The sequence below is a fragment of the Dunckerocampus dactyliophorus genome, chromosome 12 (assembly GCF_027744805.1).
Source record: "Dunckerocampus dactyliophorus isolate RoL2022-P2 chromosome 12, RoL_Ddac_1.1, whole genome shotgun sequence".
NCBI classification, from domain to species: domain Eukaryota; kingdom Metazoa; phylum Chordata; class Actinopteri; order Syngnathiformes; family Syngnathidae; genus Dunckerocampus; species Dunckerocampus dactyliophorus.
In genome coordinates, this window is record NC_072830.1 from 28,217,501 (window position 1) to 28,238,000 (window position 20,500).

Consider the following 20,500-nt stretch of genomic DNA (forward strand, 5'->3'; position numbering starts at 1 on the left):
TATTTTATTCTAATTAATAGCTTCATCAATTTTGTAAAGGCTTAACTATTTATACAACTTTTTAGTACTCCTACAGGTGCAGCTCATGCTCGTGATAAAAAAAAAACCATGATCCACATCATGAAATATTGTGTTGTCTTATGGATTTTGTCATTTTAAACTGCTTAAAAATGAATTAGGATCAATAGAAATATGGCATTACAAGACAAAACCTTTGAGTCCCCACTAGGAAAAAGCCCCTGGTACTCTGCATCTACCTTGATAGGTAGACCTACAATTTCTGGATACTTATTTAATTATTGGTATAGTATTGGTATTACTGGATTGTTTTTATTACTGGTAGCTTCTTCAAAATTATTATATTGTGTTTTTATTATCTGGCTGGAAATGCCACAAGAAAGTGTCAGAATATTTGTTATAGCTCATTTGTTATAGATGGGGCTGTCAAAAATAATGCGTTAACAGCAGTATCAAATTTATTTTATTACGTCAAATGTTTAATTAAATGTGTAATTAACGCATGCGCATCATGGCAAGCCACGCCTCTCTGTTATGACGACAGACGGAGGCACCAACAGAGTCTGACGATCTTTTAGAACTTTATTCTGATCTGAACACATCAACCGCAGTGCAAATCCAACACCAAATCCAAACACACCTCTAGTCCCTTCATCCTGGGAACGACACTTCGTCATTGTCACTAGACTACCGCGAGATGCATTCAGGGACACTCCGAATATCACAACAACGTCTTTGTTATGCGTGTATGTGAGGTCTGAGTAAACAGAAATACAAAGAAAAACAATAAGTGGACATTCGTATCGCTCACTTTGTAACGCTTCATGCGGAAGTACAATTTCCTGCATTGAAGGATGCTCGGAAATCCCATAAAAACACTCAAATTCAACTTAAATGAGGTGGTGTCTTTGAACGCAAACCCTCAATGCTCATATTAACACAGTTAAAGTGTCTGCTGCAGTTAAACTAGATACAGTAGCTACAGTAGTAAACAGATTTCCAGACATGTTATCTTTTAGCTTGATGAAAATATTCAGTTCATTTGGACCTGATCATACATACAGATACATGTATATCCATGATTCATTTGAAAACTGTGATTAATCTGATTAAAAATGTAAGTTGACTTTACTTATACCTAAATCGTACCTAATTTAACGCCGAAGTCACTCACAATGTAGAGAGAACACAGGAAGGTCATATAAAATGCAACAATGAAATTGTATGTGCAACTAAGTATTACGTGGCCTACGTATTATTCAGCCGGATGCACGTAGCTAGTCCTCTTTTTCTTTTTGTACAGTATTGATCATTTATGGGAGCGTGTTCGTAAGCACAGAACGTCATAAAATGGAAGCCCGCAAAACGAGGACCACCTTGTACTTCTGCACACAACGTACATAAAAGTAAACAGCAAGTCAGCAGACTCACGCTTGTGGTTGTTCTTGCGCTGGAAGGGTAGTGTGTGTCGTTCTGAGTCTTCCTCGCCCTCTTCATCTGCCAGATGTGTGTGAGTGTAATGATAACTCAGGCCCGGGCGGTTCTTATAGCGCTTTCCACATACTAAAACACACAAAGATAAGCATAGTAAGGAGAAAATCATCATTTTTTTGTCAATACAACATACTGTATACGATTGTTGGGACACTCACTGTCACAGACATAAGGCTTGTCTCTGTCTTCAATGGCAGGTGGCTCTTGGCGCTTTCTCATGCCACCAACCCCATAAGCCTGACACACACATACAATAAACATCACAGATGAAGTACACAGAAAAGTTAGAACCTTCTTTTTTTACACCAGGGCAAACACACACATTAAAAGAGTGCAACAACACACTCATCATTCAAAGTGCCGACACATCCCTGTTTGAATTCTAATCATCTGTTCTCAGTGTAAAGCCTCACTTCTAGCAGGAGGAGACTGATGGCACCTAGCAGGGGACCAACAGCTCCAATTAACAAGCCTGGTGTCTCTGTAGAATAGTGTTTATGTGCGTGTGTGTGTGTGATAATTTCCGAGATACATTGTTAACACTTGATTATATTCCCACGGGATGCCCCAAAAGAGTCGACAAAAAAACCCTGTGCAGTCTAATCAAAGTTGTAAAAGAAAAAAAGAAAAATATCCCATGACGACTTCAAACTGTTTGTGCAGCCCTGTTTGCAAGTTAGAGGTTTATTAGCAACTTATTCGAACAAATATAAGAACATAACATTTGTTTCAAAGGGTGTTTTTGAAATGTTCTACTTCAAGTTAGGATTTTTACATGGATTTTCTTATATTTTTCTTTGATATGACATGAAATATCTGCCCTACCCGTGCTTTGGTCCGGTTCTTGCGCTTTGGCACATCTTCTTCCATCTCGTCCACCTCCAGCTCATGAGGGAAATCTCCAACAAGCAGTTTCTATAGGGGAAATAAAAGTGCCCACTTACTCAACATCTCTTTCTGCTATTCAGCGGACCATATTTTCCGCACTATAAGGCGCACTTAAAAGCCTTTCATTTTCTCAAAAATCGACAGTGCGCTTTATAATCCAGTGCGCCTTATGTGTGCACTGAGTTCCAAAATCTGTAAAAATGTTGTTGTGCGACTTTGGTAAGCGCTTGACTGTCGGACCATTTCCCGCTGACACCGGGGCGTAATACGTACACTACGTACGCTTGCAGCGATAAACCAATCAGAGAACTTTATGTAATACGTACAGTAGGTATGCTTACCTCCGCCACGCCTCTGGTAGGTATACTATCCGTATGCTGCAAAACATTTGTGAAGTAAAGCAAATGAATTCGGAGCTTGCCATCATTCCGGGAGGATTAACAAAAGAACTCCAAACGTTGGACATCGGTGTAAACAGGGTGTTCAAAGTGAAGTTGCGAGCGGCGTGGGAGCGAGGGATGAGACACGGCGAACACACCTTTACTAAGACTGGGAGGCAGCACCGGATGAGTTACGCCACCATATGTGAATGGATTGTGGATGCCTGGGCTTAGGTATCTGCTTTAACTGCTGTCGCCAAAGTCAGCATCATTGCTGAACAGCCGCCTGACAACAGGACTGACTCCGACAACGGCATGTTTGATGGCGAAAATGCCCAGCTGTTCATTTCAGATACACAAGATGAGGACATTGCTGGGTTTGGAGGAGAAGATTGATTAAAAAATACGGTGAGTGTATTGTTAAATAGTAGAATAAAGTTAAACTAAACTCACTGTTTTGCTTTTGTTGCCTTTTTTTTGTAGACCGTATGTTTTAGCATGCACCTTATAATACGGTGCGCCTTATGTATGGGTTAAGTACAGAAATAGACCCTGTAATTGAGACTGCGCCTTATAGTGTACTTTATTGTAATATTTTGTCAAATTAATGCTCTTTCTTACACATTTATTATTGTTTTTGTAAGTCTTCTTGTTTAATTGTATTTTAAAAATGTGTCGAGGGACGATAAAAGCACAGCTGCGGGCCACAAATGGCCCCCGGCCCGCACTTTGGACACCTCTGATCTAGAGGATCCAGACAGTCAGTTTCTTTTTTAAACAGAGAAATACCATCCATCCAAACATAGGGTTAGCATTGGGCTAGCATCTGTATTATTTTTTCAGTGGCAAAAAAACATAAAATAATTTGCAGAACCAAGTAAAGAGGGCTTGTAATTTATCCACTTGCACTCTGGATATCATATACGAAAAAAAAGTTTGTTTATGTTGTAATTTCTCAAATCCTAATAATGTTTTTGGGGGTGGTGACGTATATTGCTGCTGTGAAATTAATTGACGGATGGCGTGGATTACACATGCCTAACATGTGACTGCCAAAACATACGTAGACGCATTCTGCACATGCGTAGAACCGATTGCGTTTCTAGTACAGATTGTATAATGACACCGCTGTTTGTGTGTTTCAATTTTAAAAAAACTGGCACCTGCTTTTCGTCTATCGAGAAGGACGGCAGCGACAAGAACCTTCCAGATCACACATGCCCCCGCCCTTCAGGATGACGTGGAGTACTGCAGCGCCTCAGCGGATGACATTTCTCTGTAATTTATTGTCCAATTCGCAAAAGTAATGATGTCACGCTTACATTCAAGACATTACACAGGCTGTAGAAAGTCACGGTGTGTATAAATGTTTCTGCAAACATTAAACTGGAAACATGAGTGCAGTGAGTGCACTCAATGGTAGGCTCAGCTCACACACTTAAATCAGGAGGAGAGACTCGCCGCAGGCTCATCTCACATTCCTGCCCAGTATTGATCAAGAAATGTGTAAATTCAGCAATTTGTACTGAAGAAAATGTTAAAAACATACATCAAGTATATTTACAACGCCTGCCTCACCTGACCACACGACACAGCTGCATCTTTATCCGGATCTTCACCAAACACTATAAGCCTATGCATCACAAAGTTGCGTGCAAATTGTATTTTTCCATCCTACTTTTTACTTTGACATTGACGATAAAGACTTCTGAAGAGTATCAGAAACAGACGAAGAAAACCAGAACAAACTAAAGAGACACAAAAGTGACATGCCTCACCTGACACTCGCTCATTGGCTCTTCCTCTTTTGTCTCCACCTTCTTGTCCAGAGTTTCCCCAGCGAGCAGTGACTCCAACACAGGACCATCCGGAATACCCCCCTCCTTTTTTAGAGAGGCCTCATAATCTAGTAAGAAGTCATTGCAATGAGAAAAGACACTATAATGTGATCACAAGAGACATTTACAGGACATTGCTTGATTGGTCCTCCAAAAATAAAACACCAAGCCGCCATTGTACAAATCTGAAAGTGCAGAGCTTCCATTTCCCCCTTACCAATCTTGAACTCAATTGGCACGAGCCGTGGGTCCTCCAGGATGTTTAGCCGCCTCTTCTTGCGCCAGCAGCGTGCGGGGTATGTGTACAACTGACCTGGCGCGTGACCTGAAGCTCAAAACATAAAAAAAACAACCCACAACTCAGTTGGGAGATAACCATAATGTATGCATTATAACGACTGCAGACACTGAAATGTTGCTGTCTGATGCGTGCATTATCATAACAGTGTAGTTGGTGGTGTGTTGTATGTTGTTACTGTGGCACTGAACAAACTAAGTAAAAGTAAAACAGCTTGCACAAGTATGTCTCTCAGGAGTAGCTGGTGCCAGCGGCGTATCATTGCCACAGGGGTGTCTGACTCTGCCAAGATACACTAATGTTAGAAAGCGAAAAGGAAGAAAAGGGAAGGGGGCAAAAGCTAAAAGGTAAGGAGACAAGAAGGAGGAAATGATAGAGGATAGGAGGACAAAAAGAAACCTTGTGAATGGTGCAGCTTCCATACCCAGACACCCACCTGGTCCACGGTGGTTCTTCTCCATCCAGATGTAACAGTTGCTTTGGGCCACACCTGTCTGGGAGTCCAGGAAGGGGAGACGCATGGACCGCTCAGCACATAGACGAGCATTGTAGCTGCGACAGTGCTCAATGGCCTCCTTGTAGAACTCTTCGCCAAGACTGGACCGGAGGAAGGAAAGTGTCACTTTTATTGCGTACAAATGAATTAGGCTGGATTTACACGACATGTTTCTGGTCATTGAATTCCTAATTTTGTGGCCTGGTTTGGATATGTGCCATGAATATGTAAGCAAAATGAATGGCTGGAATCAGATAAATCAATTAAAACCAGATATGGATCCATTACCTGGCAAGGTGACTTCTTTGTAAGTGGAACGATTCAGTGCGCTCTACTCTACATGGTCATTACAAGTCTGCCCCTTCAAATAAAAACTACAGTGAACTACAATGCGCTAAACTTAACCACAAACAGTATTCTACACTGGTCATAAGGTGGCGGTAACATTACGTTGATGAGACAATAGCCACTGCAGGAAGTACGCTGCCAATGCTAACGTCTATGCTAACGAGTCTATGTTATGTCTGATGCCATAAGATGTCATATTTTCTATTATTATATCTACTATATTGGGTAATAGGAGTCTAAAGGTGACTATAGGGGTGTTATTTCTGTCTAGAAGGCTCTGATAATGCTGAAAGTGGTTTTCTATGCTCTCACTATGAAAATATTTCACTTATAAAGAAGGAATCCTACTTCGCGGAAATTCACGCGTGCCTGGGTCAGGAACCAATTAACTGTGATAAACGAGGGATTACTGCATATGCAAAAAGTGGATAGAGTGCACTATAGTGCTTTTTGGAGTCACACACTTAAACACAGCTCATTGGCCTTAAAGCTGCAGACACACAAACCACTCTGTTCCCAGAAGGGCTTACTACAAGTATTTTTAAAGCGTCTAAATCCCAGCTTCTGAATATAATATATATAAAAATGGTTGAAAAACTGTGCAATATGGGAACTTTAGGACCTGCAGTGTAAATACAGCTTCAGTGTTACAAAAAACTTATACAACATAGCAAAATTGAGGGTTTTTTTCGGCATGGCCAGAATGATTCCCAAATAAACAACCGAAAACACGATAATTATGCATGCAGGCCAGATATTGGAGATGCCACTTTGTAAAGAAACACTATGCTGTTAAGAAACATTAAAAAAATCAAGTCCAAACAAGTTGTTGTTTTTTTGTGAAGTACTTCCACATACCTAGATGCCACACACGTCTATCATATGTTTTCACAAATATCAGCTTTCAGCATTTGGACAGAAGCAACAACATGCCCCTTTGTAAATGTACTTCCAATGCTGTTGTCATGGAAACTGGGGGCCTAAAAAAACAACAGTTTTTAACCGTTTTCAGTTTAAAAAAGAAAAAAAAAGGTGTCCTGTAAATGGTCCCCGTGTGTACGATTGTTGAGATAAGCTTCCACAATCCCATTAAACTGCAGCAGATGAGCTGCCAAAGACACACACACACACACACACACACACACTATAAGGCACACACAGAAAAGTGTGGCACCATCTTCACTCATACTTGATTGAGTTTGATTAACATTCAGTGCCATTCTCTCTGTCTCGCTCCCTCCCATCTCGTACCTGTTCTTGATGACTGCACCTCCAGATTGCCTGTGGGGAGAAAGAAAAAGAACCCCAACAAAAGCATTGTGAGTCACCTTTCCTCTCAACCCTATTTCCCTCCTTCCACTCCACTGTTGCTTTGAGTTTTCGCTCCTTCCTTGGCACCTTTGGCTTCGCTCTCCTTCATAAGTGAATCTTTATTTACTCTTACACTGGCTTGACATCATTTATTTTGCGCTCACACCTCCTTGTTCGTCTTGCTACGGTTAATCACGTTTCTCTTGTGTCTTCCTGCTGAGTAGAAGCACCAAGGTCACTCTACACACAACGGAACACACACAGACCCACAAGTAGATACACATGCGCATGCAGAGTCATGCCGGGCGGAATGTCAATGTATAAAAAAGTAGTAATGCAAGGCCATTCTTTGCCATGTGCACCCCAGCAGTGCCATGGAAGCACTGTTGTTTCTCCAACAACCTAATTTCTGTCCATCACTTTTGCAGGACTATGCAGCACTGAATTCCATGAAACTCCTGGGTTGTGCATTACAAGAATCCATTACATTTCAGTGCAAATGGGAATAATGATACCCGCATATTCGCAATTCAGCATTCACAGATTTTTTGTTGAATTTTTTTCTGCAAAAAAATCTGCAAATTGAAAAAAAAAAAAAGAATCAAACATTTTTTTTAAAAAAAGCACTCGCTTCAAGAGTAAATTACGAAATTTGCAGTTAGGTGAACACGAGTTAATGTATTGTAAATTGTTAGTGGAATTACAACAGGCCAGCAGTGTGGATCACGTAGACGCGGGATGGGATGAGCCAGCAGCTTGCGGGGCAGCGGAGCCGCGTAACACCGCTAGCCATTTTAGAGGGAGGTGGAGGCAGACAGAAGCAAGGTTATGATGCTGGCCTGACGACCAGGCCAAGGGCTAGACTGTGACTCCGATGCCATATGGTCTATCGATCACGTTATCATTCATTAGTGGTGAGTAGTTCCTGGAATGTGCTTCTATGACTCCTCTTTCCAGATCCTCTCCAGGTTTTGAGGCTGTCACTTGGCTTAATTTAAATTTTCAGCTCCCTCCACAGATTAAGGTCCGGAGACTGGTTAGGCCACACCAAGATCTTTATGTGTTTTTTTCTGGATGTGGTTTTTCTTATTATATTACCATAAAAATCTGGACATTTGCTATATTCATAAGAGGGGTAAAAATGAGCAGGGGATTAAATAATTACTTCCCCCACTGTACTGTATTCAACCATCAGATATAGCAGAGGAGATGCTGGCAGTGTGTGTGTGTGTGTGTATAGCATTTTTAAACCCTCCTGTACTAATCCTGCAACCATGCAGGCCAACACCGGACATGTGACATTTAAAGGATGTGATCGGGGGCAACAATATGTGGGGCAAAGCATGCCAATGTTTGTTAATATGTCACTGCAAATGAGCAGGCCACCGTCTGTTGAAGAGAATATGTCTTTACAGCTATTGTGTGTGTGTATGTGAGCATTTGTGTATGTTGCAGCAATGCCGAATATTTTCGCTCACTGCACTATTTTAATGCTGTACCAGTACCCATCCGTGTAAGGCCGTGAAGAGTGCATGTAAATACTTTACACAAAATTGCATGTGTAAATGTGTAAAAGTAGGGCTGTCAAATGATTTTGAATCAGATTAATCCCCGTTTTCAAATTAATTAATCATAATTAATCACTATTTGCAACTACGTCGGAAATTTACCCATTTTTACTGTATTTTATTGGAAGAAAGATAAATGACAAGGCAGGATTATATACTGTATATTTGTATGTCTTTGCAGTTCCAAATGAACTGTAAATTTCAATCAAGTTAAAACATAGCACACATGTCTGAAAATAGATTTACCCAACGCTAGCTTCTTTAATAGTAGCAGAACATTTGAATCACACTTTAACCATGTTATTATGACCAAAGAGGAGTTGCGTTCAAAGACACCACAGCATTTAAGTTGAATTCACAGTTTGAGTGTACTGTGTTTGCTGGGATTTCCGAGGCTACTTAAATGCAGGAAATTGTACTTCCGCATGAAGAGTTACAAGATGAGTGATACGAATATCCACTTATTGTTTTTTCTTTGTATTTCTGTTTATTTAGACCACACATACGCGCATGATAAAGACGTTGCTGTGATGTTTGGAGTGTTCGTGAACGCATCTCGCAGTCAGTGACAATGAGGAAGTGTCGTTCCCAGGACGAGCTGGAGATGCATCTATGGTGTTGGAACTGCACTGCTGTTGATGTGTTCAGGTCAGAATAAAGTTATAAAAGAGAGCCAGACTCAGTGCGACTCTTTGGTAGTGATGTGTCGCGAACAAATTGACTCTAAGAGCTGGCTCTTTGAAATGAACAATAGAGAGCCAATTGGGAGCCAATTTGTTTTTTCCACGTCTTTTTTTCTGTTAAAGGCAAATGTCGTTGGTCAAGATATGTGGCGGCATCTCCGTGTCCACACTGCCCAGAGGTGGGTATGGTGTTAAACTTGCTGTGGTACCTTTAGAGCTGATTCTTTCGTGAGAAACATTATGACATTATATTATAATATATTTGTGTAGCTGTTCATTGAGGTTTAAATATATCCATTTGAATAATATGGATATATTTGATATCATGTATTTTTTACATTAGTAATTTATTTTACACAATACAGTGTTCCGTCGTTTATGGCGGGCAATAGGTTCCCAAAATAGCCCCCAATAAGTGAAATCCGCAAAGTAGCCAACACTATTTTTTTCCAATGATATTAAGGCTATTAAGTTTTAAGGCTGTAAAATCCCTCACCAGACACTTTATACACTTTTCTCACACAGGCATTCACATTTTCTCACATTTCTCTCTTGTTTAAACACTCTCAAAGTTCAATTTCGTTTGAATTTTAATGATCAACCTACTAGGTTAGACTCACGTGTGTTCACTCCTCTGACCCTGCCTCTTCGTCCTGGCGCTGTTCGGCCGTAGCATGTTTTGTATCCTTGTGAAAACATATTGCTCCTGTCGTCGTATTTTCCTCACACGGGTAGATTCTTCTGTTTCTTCTATTGTTTACAGTATTGGCGGTTAGCAAGCAGTTCACACGGTTAGCTAGTTTGGTGGCCATGACCACAACAAGAGGCTGCACGAAGGAGATTGATTTGGGCGGTTCAGACAGAAAAGAGAGAGAGAGACACCACTGCCTGTGGTGAGGCACAGAAACGCAACACTCAACTTCCCACAATGAAATTATTCTTAAAGGGCCAGGCTCGGCCTGTAACAGTGTCGATAGCTGTAAAAAAAAACAACAAAAAAGCACTAACATTGCACACACAAAAATCCACAAAACAGCGAGTCTGGGAAAAGTGAACCGCGATGGAGCGAGGGAACACTGTACACACCATTTGGTAAGGTAATAATTTAAGACATAAAAATTTGAGGAGCCACTTGGGAGCCGAAAGAGCCGGTTTGTTTTAGTGAGCCGAGCCAAAAGAACCGGCTCTGTGGGGACGCTGCGCTGTGCCTCCTCCGCATGTCGTCATAACAGAGGGGCGTGACTTGCCGTGATGTACATGTATGTGTTAATTAAGGTAAAAAAATTAATATAATTAATATAATAAATCAGTGACACCAAATAAATAAGGCCACTTTATTAGAAATTAGACATTTCACTTTCAGTGCTGAATCTGTATTCAGAACACAAACCGAGGAGCAACATGACAACTGCTTGTATAAAAGGGTCTAAAACGTGCCAATTAAAGAACACATGTACGTAAATTTATGGAAAAGCATATTTTGAATACCCTGCATCATATTAGCACATGACAGCCAGAATTATTCCTGTTATTTGTAAACAGCAATGAGAGACAAGAGAATGTTTTTTATTTTTTTTAAATTTAGGGAAAAACAGTAAATAGAAGACTTGACATTTAAAGCTGCATTGATCACCAAAGTGAAATAACACTGGGAGAGACTGAGTGGAAAAAAGGGAACACATTCAAAATGTAAAATAAGCCACCAAGAGCTCCCCATCCATCTCCTCCCTAAGCACCCTCTCACTTCAAATCCACTACCCTCCATCACATTCCCCCTGCTGTCCATAAAGATATTGAAAAAGGTTCCCGAATAATACTGTAAGTTGACAGCTGAAGAAAATGGCTTCCAGTTTGGTTGCTCCCAATTCTTTATTACTGAGATAGGGAGGACGCATGGCTATGTCCATGTTTGTGAGATGGAAGGCAAGGAGAGGGAAAGGGAAATACCTTATAAGAGTACAGTGTGATTAAAAAAAAAAAGGTCGTCAGAATATAGCTTGACAAGGGCAAAGGAGATGGATAAGTGTGACCAGTGAGGGACAAAGAAACGAGATGGGAGCAAGATGACCTGTGAAAAGCTCATTTTTCTGCAAGGACATCGCTCACTGATAGTACATCTTTTATCCTGTTGTTTAAAAAAAGAGCTGCAGACATATTATAGAGACCGTGAAACCTGTTATTCAGGCCATCAGAGGAAGTTGGAGCTGTCAGCTGTGCGTGGTTTCAACAAATATAGCAGTATATTCTTTGGATTGGGCAAATTCATTTATTGAAATGAAAGAAAGCTAATCACGACAAGATATGTTGTTATACTGGATGTACAGTGCACATGGACGGCAATGTCCAATTTGGAATTCAATCGCAATTTTAAGCATAAGGTCGCACGACAGTTCGGCATTTGCGAGAACATGCGAGACCTTAGCTAAGCAAGCATCAAATGATCATTTGGGGGGAGTTATCTTTTTTGAAAAACTTGTGTTACTCCTGACATGCATGACAAAGCCAATAAAAGGCTACCGTAATTTGTGCACCGTCATCCTGCTGCCATTCCGTGAAGATTAAAATATTTTATACTGTACTTTATACTCTCTAACAAAGCTGCTGCATTCATTTTGTTGGATGTTTTGGCTGCACAATAACTTATTTTATCTATTATTTTTTAAATGTATATTTAACTGTAATTCTTGCACACCTGGAGGTAAGACTAACTCCAAAAAAGTTGGATTTGACGAAGTGTGCCTTTAGATTTGTCCTAACTAAATATCACGACATCGCTACTATTAACAAAACATTGAAAAAATAGCGGCGTCTCAGAAGTACAAACCGTGGCTCGGAGTGGTCGGTGTTTTTTTCTCTCGTCGGCAAGTGTTTGCGGAGCGTTTGGTGCGGCTAGCGCTGGAGGTGTCTGAGGCAGTGGGGAGGTCCCACACAATCGACACCATGTTTGTTTACAGCGCATCGCACGTAGGAGAAAAGGAACGCTTGATCTGCTCACTCTAACCCACCGAAAGCACAGTACGGGGAAGCATTTTTTAAAATGACCAGTTATTGGAGCTATTTTAGCGGATTTTTAGCAGATTTATCGATATGACTTCCAGGACAAGTACCGGCTACATTTCCAAGCGCTGACAACATCTAATGTTTCTCAAAGCTGACCGACATGATTATCTGAAAGGCAGAGCCCTCTGAGGAGGGGGATCGGGCAGACATAGAACAACTCAGGGCAGACAAAAGGTGAGGTCACAACCGGAAGGGTTGTGAGTTTACCAATTACCGGGTCAGAAACAAGGTCCAAGACAGATACAGTCAGCAACAGTCCAAAAATCATATTCTTACAGGGACTAAATGGACTGTCAGGGTATTTATGCGGAGCAGGTAGCACAGGTGAAGGTGGTTGAGATGTTTTCGGTGGAAGTGGCAGGCAGGTAAATCAGGGTAGATGCAAGTAAATAGAAAAGTACTCGATAAACTTTTTTAGTTTAAGTTTTAAACTTTTTAGAAATTGTGTTATAGCAACAGAATTTGACTAATAGAAGTGCGGAGTGTGTGTTTGTTGCCATTCTATTGGTCCTCTCCAGGACTGTCTTCATTTTCACAATAATTTCTTGTTCATTTTTTAAATTCGGAGAATAGATGCTGTGACGTTTTTATGAACGATTCTGAGTTTGCATGTTCTCCCCGTGCGTGCGTGGGTTTTCTCCGGGTACTCCGGTTTCCTCCCACATTCCAAAAACATGCATGTTAGGTTCATTGGTGACTCTAAATTGTCCGTAGGCATGAATGTGATGTTTGTCTATATGTGCCCTGCGATTGGCTGGCGACCGGTCCAGGGTGTACCCCGCCTCTCGCCCAAAGTCCGCTGGGATAGGCTCCAGCATACCCGTGACCCTAGTGAGGATAAGTGGCATAGAAGATGGATGGATGGATGGATGGATTTTTCTTTTTAGGCATGTAATCATCGTTACGGATAGATTACCGTGGGCGTAGCGCACTCTCAAGACGTCTTTTTCGTGTTTCACTGACTCCCCTCCCCCTTCCCTTGCTCACCCAGTCAGCAGCCAGAACGCAGTGCAGATGCATTTATGGACTTGTGGTGGGTCGGATATTTCATACTAGTTTCAAAAATGCACATTTCCTCATCTTCGGTGTTAAATAGAAATCACAGAGCTCGGCGTGGGAGCTGCAACAAGGAGGCTGAAGAGATGCCGTTGGGCTAAGGGCTAAGACGAGGGGTAAGGGTAGAGTTGGGATTGGTCCTAAAACATGTTTAGAAGGCAAAGAAGTCAAGCCAATGTATTAAACACTAAATAAGGCTCTTTCTGTTACTGTTGGTGGTTTGAAAGAAACATCTGATCATTTGAATGTGTGGCAAAGTCTGCTAACATTATAGTAGATGCTGTTCTCCTGACTACAAGTCAGTGTAACATTACAATTATTTCAAGCTCCTATTCCAATGCACTTCATATTGTGGCTTGTATCAAAATGTCAGAATCATGCAGAGGTCTGCACAGCGTTCATTTAGCTTTTGTGCTGCCTTGCTGTTCCCGTTTTCCACACGTTACTCTCCGACCAAAGATTTTCTGCTTCGTATTCACTGCAGCACTACTGTGGTCAAGCTGGTTGCGGAGAATACGCACACCACAGACAGACTCATCCAGAAACCAAATCAAGCATCCGACCGCACATTTTAAGAACAAATAGCACAACCACGTTCTACTTTACACACAAACACACTCAGTCATGCAACATCAAATAAATCTCTTTTTCCAGTATTTTAATTATTTTGTTTCTATTTACCAGGATTCATTCAGCTAATTGTATTCACAAACTCTCAAGTGCAATTAGAAATACTTTCAGCCTTGGTAAATTCATTGGCATTTTGCCCACTGTACAACAAAAGAAGCTATGATGAACAAAAATGTCAAGGCAGACATAGCACAAATGTTCACCACACAGGCTTTGATTGTGCAACTGCACAAACACAATCCCCTCAATGCATGAATGTGATGATACAGAACATGCAAAAGCACACAAACATACATTCATTAGGTACACTTGCACAATCTCATGAAAGCCAATTCAAGGGTTGTATAAAAACTCAACCTTGACTTAAGAATTTGCAGTTTGCAGTGACAATGAGAGGGTGGTATCATTTTAAAAAGCACCCTGTTTGAGTAGAACTAGACTGTATCATTTCGGAGAGATGTGGCTAATAATACGGTTACACCTCACAATACGATGCATGCAACTATTCACGATAACAAAAATAGCGTATGCATCTTTGATGGTGTCAGTGAAGGCATTATTATCTTCGCAAAGACCCCCGGTAGGGTGAGACGGATCGATCTCAATATCAATCACACCAATACCACTGTCAGTATCAGTATCAGATCCATACTAGCTAATGACATCAATATTTTCATATTTTTCAGTAGTCACGGTAAATTTTGCTGGACGAAATCTCTCTGTACCACACAGGCTGGTTCTATGGTGGAATGAGCAGGAAGAGTGAACCCTCCTCTCATTCAGACTCTTTGTGGAGGCGGGGCTACTAGTGAGTGGGTACACAGAGTGCTAGCAGTGAGCAAGTTAGCAAGCAAACGCTGAAGCCATGGTTTCTAAGCCGAATGCCACCGCTCTAGTGTGGCTGTGCGGCAGAGCCTTCGTCCCGACAGTCAACGCTTACTGAGACGCTTGATCCTCAAAGTAAATATAAAACGAAACAGTGCAAAATGGTGTCGCTCGCTACATTGCAAAAGAGGTGCAACCTTTCAATACGAACGAAAATCCAACATTTCGGGAAATGTTAGAAATGTTTGATAGGCAGTACGAATTGCCTGGGAGAACGTACACATGTACATGTCACAAACAGCAATTCCTGAACTGTATAACCGAGTGAATGAAGACGAGTTGAAGGACATCACAAACATAGCGTTTTATTCCGCCACTACAGATATGTGGGCCAGCTAAAATATGACCCCCTGCGTTAGTTTATCAATACACTACATAATACACTGTGTGTGTGTGGTTTTTATTTGAGTTTTTTTTCTAAACAGAGACAAGGCCTATTTTGTATTGTTTTGAGTTATAATTGTCATTTTTATTTAAGAGCAATTTTTGCTAAAAGAGACTGAGAGTCCATTTTATTTTCATTGAGGGTTTTTTTTGTCTTTTTTTGTTTGTTTAATTTATTATGTTGTTTGTTTAATTTAAAAGCTCTTGACATTCCAATTACAATGTTAAATACTCTTGAGAGATGAAAGTTGACTACTTTTGACACCATGTACTCTCATTATTTTGCCATATAATAAATGAAAAAATGGTCTCAGAAAATGTTGTCAATAATATCAATTATCGACAGTAATTTGTAGGCCAATTATCGTCCAGCAAAACTTGTTATGGTGACAGGCCTACATGTTCGAAATAAACAGAAACTGAACTTGAAAAATTTCAAGTAAAAAGTATCATCGATATCGGCAACAAGGGCCCTGTTCAGCATTCACATGCAGCATTGCCCAAACATAACCCCTGGTGTTGAAAGTCATTAGCTTGTGCAGGTGTGCCTAATATTGTGGCCAGTGAGTGTATTCAAACTAAATGCTTTTTTTTAAGCATGTACGGTGTGAGTTGCTCTGAGCTGACTGCATGGAGGAAGAGAACGCCATGAAAGACAGACAGACCTGCAGACATACACAGCGATCCCACCAGGCACACCCAGAGGAATCTATTGTCTGAATTTAATTCTTGCAAGTTCTGTCCAGCAGAAGCAGCCCACTTCAGCTCAGTCCAATGTTTCATCCTCCCTCTGTCTCTCTCTATGTGACACATTGCCAACTGTAGTTCCTGTTCCCAGCAATTAACGCTCATTAGATTGCAATAGGGGAACACAGAGCTCCCCCTAGAGGTGAAACGCAATCATTGATGCTGCTGGTGAAAAATATTAGGGCATTTTTAGTGGCTAATAAAAACCTGGGTGCATTTGTGGCTTGTGAAATGAGACAGTCATACAGCACTGTGTGTCAATGAACTAGGCCATGTGTAGATGATTTTATGAAATAATTATTTTCACACCCTGGTTAAGAGCTGTGTAAATGTGTGTGTGTGTGTGTGTGTGTGTGTGTGTGTGTGTGTGTGTGTGTGTGTGCGAGTGCGGGAATTTTATTTTAAGCTTGCAAAACACTTGTGCCAATATACTGAAGTCTGCACACCTGGTCCGCACACCTGTTTTACCCATAGCTGTCCATCTGTGCACCAAAAAGTACAAAGACACACACGTTGGTGTTTCCTGGCCTTGTGTGTGTGCACAGTGAAGACATAATATCAGGCGGCCTTCTGTACTGTTCCTCCCCTCCCCCAACTCAGTCCCTCCATGGCTGAACTCAACAGATTAAACTATGCAATATCACCCGTACCAATCCCCCCCCAACCCTCTACGTCCCCACCACCCTCAATTCAATTTCTTTTCCACTGCCCTCCACTCGCTCGCTCACTGAAATGTCTCTCGCTCTCTCTCGCCTACTAATATATACAACTCCTGCAGTACGTTAGATGAGTCTCCAGTTTTAGTGCAGCATTTAGGCAACACAGAAAGAGGTCACACATTGTCAGTGTGTGTGTGTACATGTATGACTACATTAAGAATTGCACAGTATATGATGACGCCTCTTATCTGTGTGTATGCCTCACTGTCCGAAAGGCGTTGTTATCTTATCTTTACAGAAATACTCATTTCCCTATATGTGTGCGCCTTTTGCAGCTTTTGTGTCCACACATATTTGTATGTCTATCTTGTGCGTGCATGCATATCTGGTCTTTGTGTGTGGGTGTATATAGCGCACAGCTACAGCTGCAGTGTGTATTAAGGGCAGTAAATCAGCGTAAGGCAATCTGCCTCTGAGCAGCTCCTTCAGGTGAGATTTATTGCCACTGCACTTGGCCTCTTATACCAGCGATGGACTCCTTAGCCCTGTATCTGGCCCGGTGTGCGCATGTGAGCGTATGGGTTGGTGATTTCTCAGTTTAACCCCCTCCCGCCCTCTGAAAACACACCACCACCAACAACAACAACAACTCCTCCCCTGTCTGCATCCCTACAGGAGCTGCAGAGAGAAGCAGTGGTGCTGGGTGACTCCACCCCTGAGAACTTGCAATAAAAACAAACCAACTGCACGTACACAAACGTGAGACTCCTCTCTCCTCTTTCCCGACCACACCTTGGACTTGAAGTGCACATTCCTGGATGGAAATCACGCAGGGTCCCAGAAGCGGCGGAGCTGACTGACTGTCAGTTAGGTAGCACTGGAGAAATAGGTCATAGAGCTAAAAATACTTATCTATGTCTCTCTCTTTTCTCTCTTCATCCCTCTCTCACGGTCTTGCTCAATCCTGCCTTCTAAAAGAATCCAAAGTGAAGCAAAATTCCAATCCAAATAAAGAGATGATGAAAGGAGTAACTTCGAAAAAGAAACACCCTTAAAACATCCGACCTGAGGCCTGCGTGCTCTCTTATGAATAAAGCATGAGATGGTGTGCGTGTGCAACTGTGTGTGCATGCGTGTGCACATTTGGGCACATGTGTCTACAGATGAGCAAGTGGAGGAATGTAAAAATGTAGATATGGATGCTCAGCCTGCGCTTCAGCACTCATGCACACAGCCAGTTATTATCTGAAGAACATCACAACTGCTGGCAATCTCCCATCAACTACAAGTAGAAGCCTTTTCTCAAAGTTATTTCCATTTTTAAGTATTATCTTGTGAATTTTACAAGCAGTAAACACTTGGGATAAACATTTTTTGCCATGATATTGCCCGAGTCCATCCAGAAGGACCTCAAGGAGACTTACGGAAAACCTGCAGAAGTGCAAAGAGACATTCCTTCAGGACTTCTGAAATCGAAAAATGTAAAAAAAAAAAAAAAAAAGCGTGACAGGAGGTTGGAGGGTGAGGCCAAAGCAACAAAGGGATGGAGCAAAAAGAGTGATGGAAATGAGTGACGCATGGTCCTGAATGTGGAAGCGGGTCAGCAGGGGTGATGGAGGGGAAACAGAAGAGAGAAGGAAAGAGAGAGATTATCACTAATCCAAGAGAGCGAGTACATTGGGAGTGGGGGGGGGTTGGAAAGTACCCAGTAGATCGGAGCGAGTTGCTGCTCCTCACACAAATGAAGCCTCCGCTGTCGTTTGCACGCACACACGTCAACAGCAGTGGACAACAACTGGAGATATGGCCTCCCGCTTTTACATCCACTGAATGAATCAGCAGCTTTGAGGGCATTTGGGGACAAAGACAAACCTGCTGTAGGACACACCTAGAAACCTATACTGACATTGTCACCTGATGGATACTTTGTATGCTGTGTGAATACACGACAAGAGCCGTGCAGCATTGAGCTTTTGACTCCTCGCTGTAGTTCCACTCTTCATGTTGGACTACAGTTTGAAAATGACTCCACACATGTTTTGTTTCCCTCTGCCTTGCCTTATTCTTCCTAGTCTTGCCCTTTCATCAGCATCATAATGATACATTCAGTGTGAATCAGCCACTTCCATCCACTTGACACCATGTGACTGAAGGAGGCAGAACTGTTTGCACCGCCAGTCAGCTTCAATACTAACACATCCACCCAATACAGTTTTTTTTATTATTGTGGGAAAACATGCACAGGTTTTCAAAATGCAATAAGCTTCAAGGCAGCACGAAATCAGTGCTCAGTTTCCTCCTGCATGTCAAGTGCTCTTTCAAGGCAGCACAAACAGGAGAGTCATTCATGGATTTGCACGACATGTCGACTATGCCTGCATCACACCGAGAGGGATTGTAGCCTGAAACGGTGCAACCACTCATATGGGTGAAAGGTTTTCACGGGATCTATTGTGCGTTTCTCTCTGGATGGACCCACAACGGGGTAGCATTCCGCTGCAGCCAGTCACCGAAAAACAAAAAGAGACCCCAAAAAACTTCACCTCCAACACGAAATGGCAGACTTAAATGGGTGCTAAATTGGAATATAAACGCATGGTTGTAAAAAATAAACACATACTGGTACCGTTGCAGCGTAAAGCTACCTTCTTCCTACCTGTCTCCACCCCTCTGTCCGAAATTGAGCACGCACAGGTACTGTAATGCTATTCAAGCTGCCTCCAGCCTGCCTCCCGCGCCTGGCTCTGACCGTGATCTTGGCTGGCTACAGTGGCAAGGGACATACCGGGTCACCCAAATCTAGCCCCAGCATTCCTGCATGCATTCCTGCATGCACGCCGCTCCTGGCGCAGGGAAATGATAACACCGTTTGCACCGGAACGCAGAACCCATTGTGCAGTGAGACTAAATAAAGAGAACTTTCCTGCATTATTATCTGTATCGTTGCTGTATGTACGGCATGCAAAGAGGTGTTGGCAGTCGTGCTGAAGGTGGAATGATCATTTAAATCACACAGACAACGTGCAGCAATGCAAAACAACGAACGAGCTCCGGGGGTGTGATGTACTTACGATTTGAGGTGGTTCTGTACCGCTGTGGCCATTTTGGTGTAGTATGATAGAATGCAACGCTGCAGAGCCCGGTATTGTACATGTAATGTAGCAGCTATTTCAATTTCATTCATTCTCTGGGGCTGCGGCTGCAGCGGCCAGCCAATGGGAGGTGGGAGCGCACGTGACGACATTGGGGAAGTGTAGTTTTTTACACATGTCAACATGAAACCTGTCCAAGAGGAGTGCACTACAAGTACCAGCGTGGGTAGCGCCGGCAACGATGCCACAGTCCCGCCTTGGATCTGAAAGGGCAAATCCACCCCTCAACATCCACATGTATGAAACATCTCTACATTTCAGACAAAGCCTGGTTGCCTCTCTTTTTGGTGGCATGGTTGAAGTTGCAATCAATCTGAGTCATTACTAATGAAAAATCAAATTCCAACAAGCATAAAAGCTGTATGGGATGTATGAGAATGTTTCCACCAGATGAAGATGCGTTGTGGCCACATAGCCTCATAAGTCCTGCACCCAGCACCTTTAATTATTCATTAATCAGGAGCAATGAGAGACCAGCTATAATTGATTCTTTCAGGCACTCATGATTGAGTAAGGCTTGGACCTTCTCTGACTCCCAGCAGCCACTTTCATCGCACAACTTTAGGGCAAACTTTTTTTCCATCAAGGGCCGCAAACTGAGAATT

At 42.1% G+C, this 20,500-nt stretch overlaps 1 protein-coding gene across 3 annotated transcripts in view; it reads right to left on the reverse strand.

Moving 5' to 3' along the window:
* The window catches only part of dpf1 (double PHD fingers 1), a 45,295-nt gene extending 25,275 nt beyond the window's left edge, over positions 1 to 20,020 (reverse strand). The window contains exons 1-8 of one of the 3 annotated variants that reach the window (XM_054793755.1): positions 19,815 to 20,020; positions 7,012 to 7,041; positions 5,353 to 5,513; positions 4,836 to 4,943; positions 4,559 to 4,686; positions 2,338 to 2,427; positions 1,671 to 1,749; positions 1,450 to 1,581 (exon numbers count right to left, since the gene is read on the reverse strand). In XM_054793755.1, the coding sequence (XP_054649730.1) occupies positions 1,450 to 1,581; positions 1,671 to 1,749; positions 2,338 to 2,427; positions 4,559 to 4,686; positions 4,836 to 4,943; positions 5,353 to 5,513; positions 7,012 to 7,041; positions 19,815 to 20,020 (934 nt within the window). Of the gene's footprint in view, positions 1 to 1,449; positions 1,582 to 1,670; positions 1,750 to 2,337; positions 2,428 to 4,558; positions 4,687 to 4,835; positions 4,950 to 5,340; positions 5,514 to 7,011; positions 7,042 to 19,814 lie in introns of all 3 variants that reach the window. The other 2 variants (XM_054793757.1, XM_054793756.1) reach the window with 2 other exon arrangements.
* Between the last annotated feature and the right edge of the window lie 480 nt (positions 20,021 to 20,500).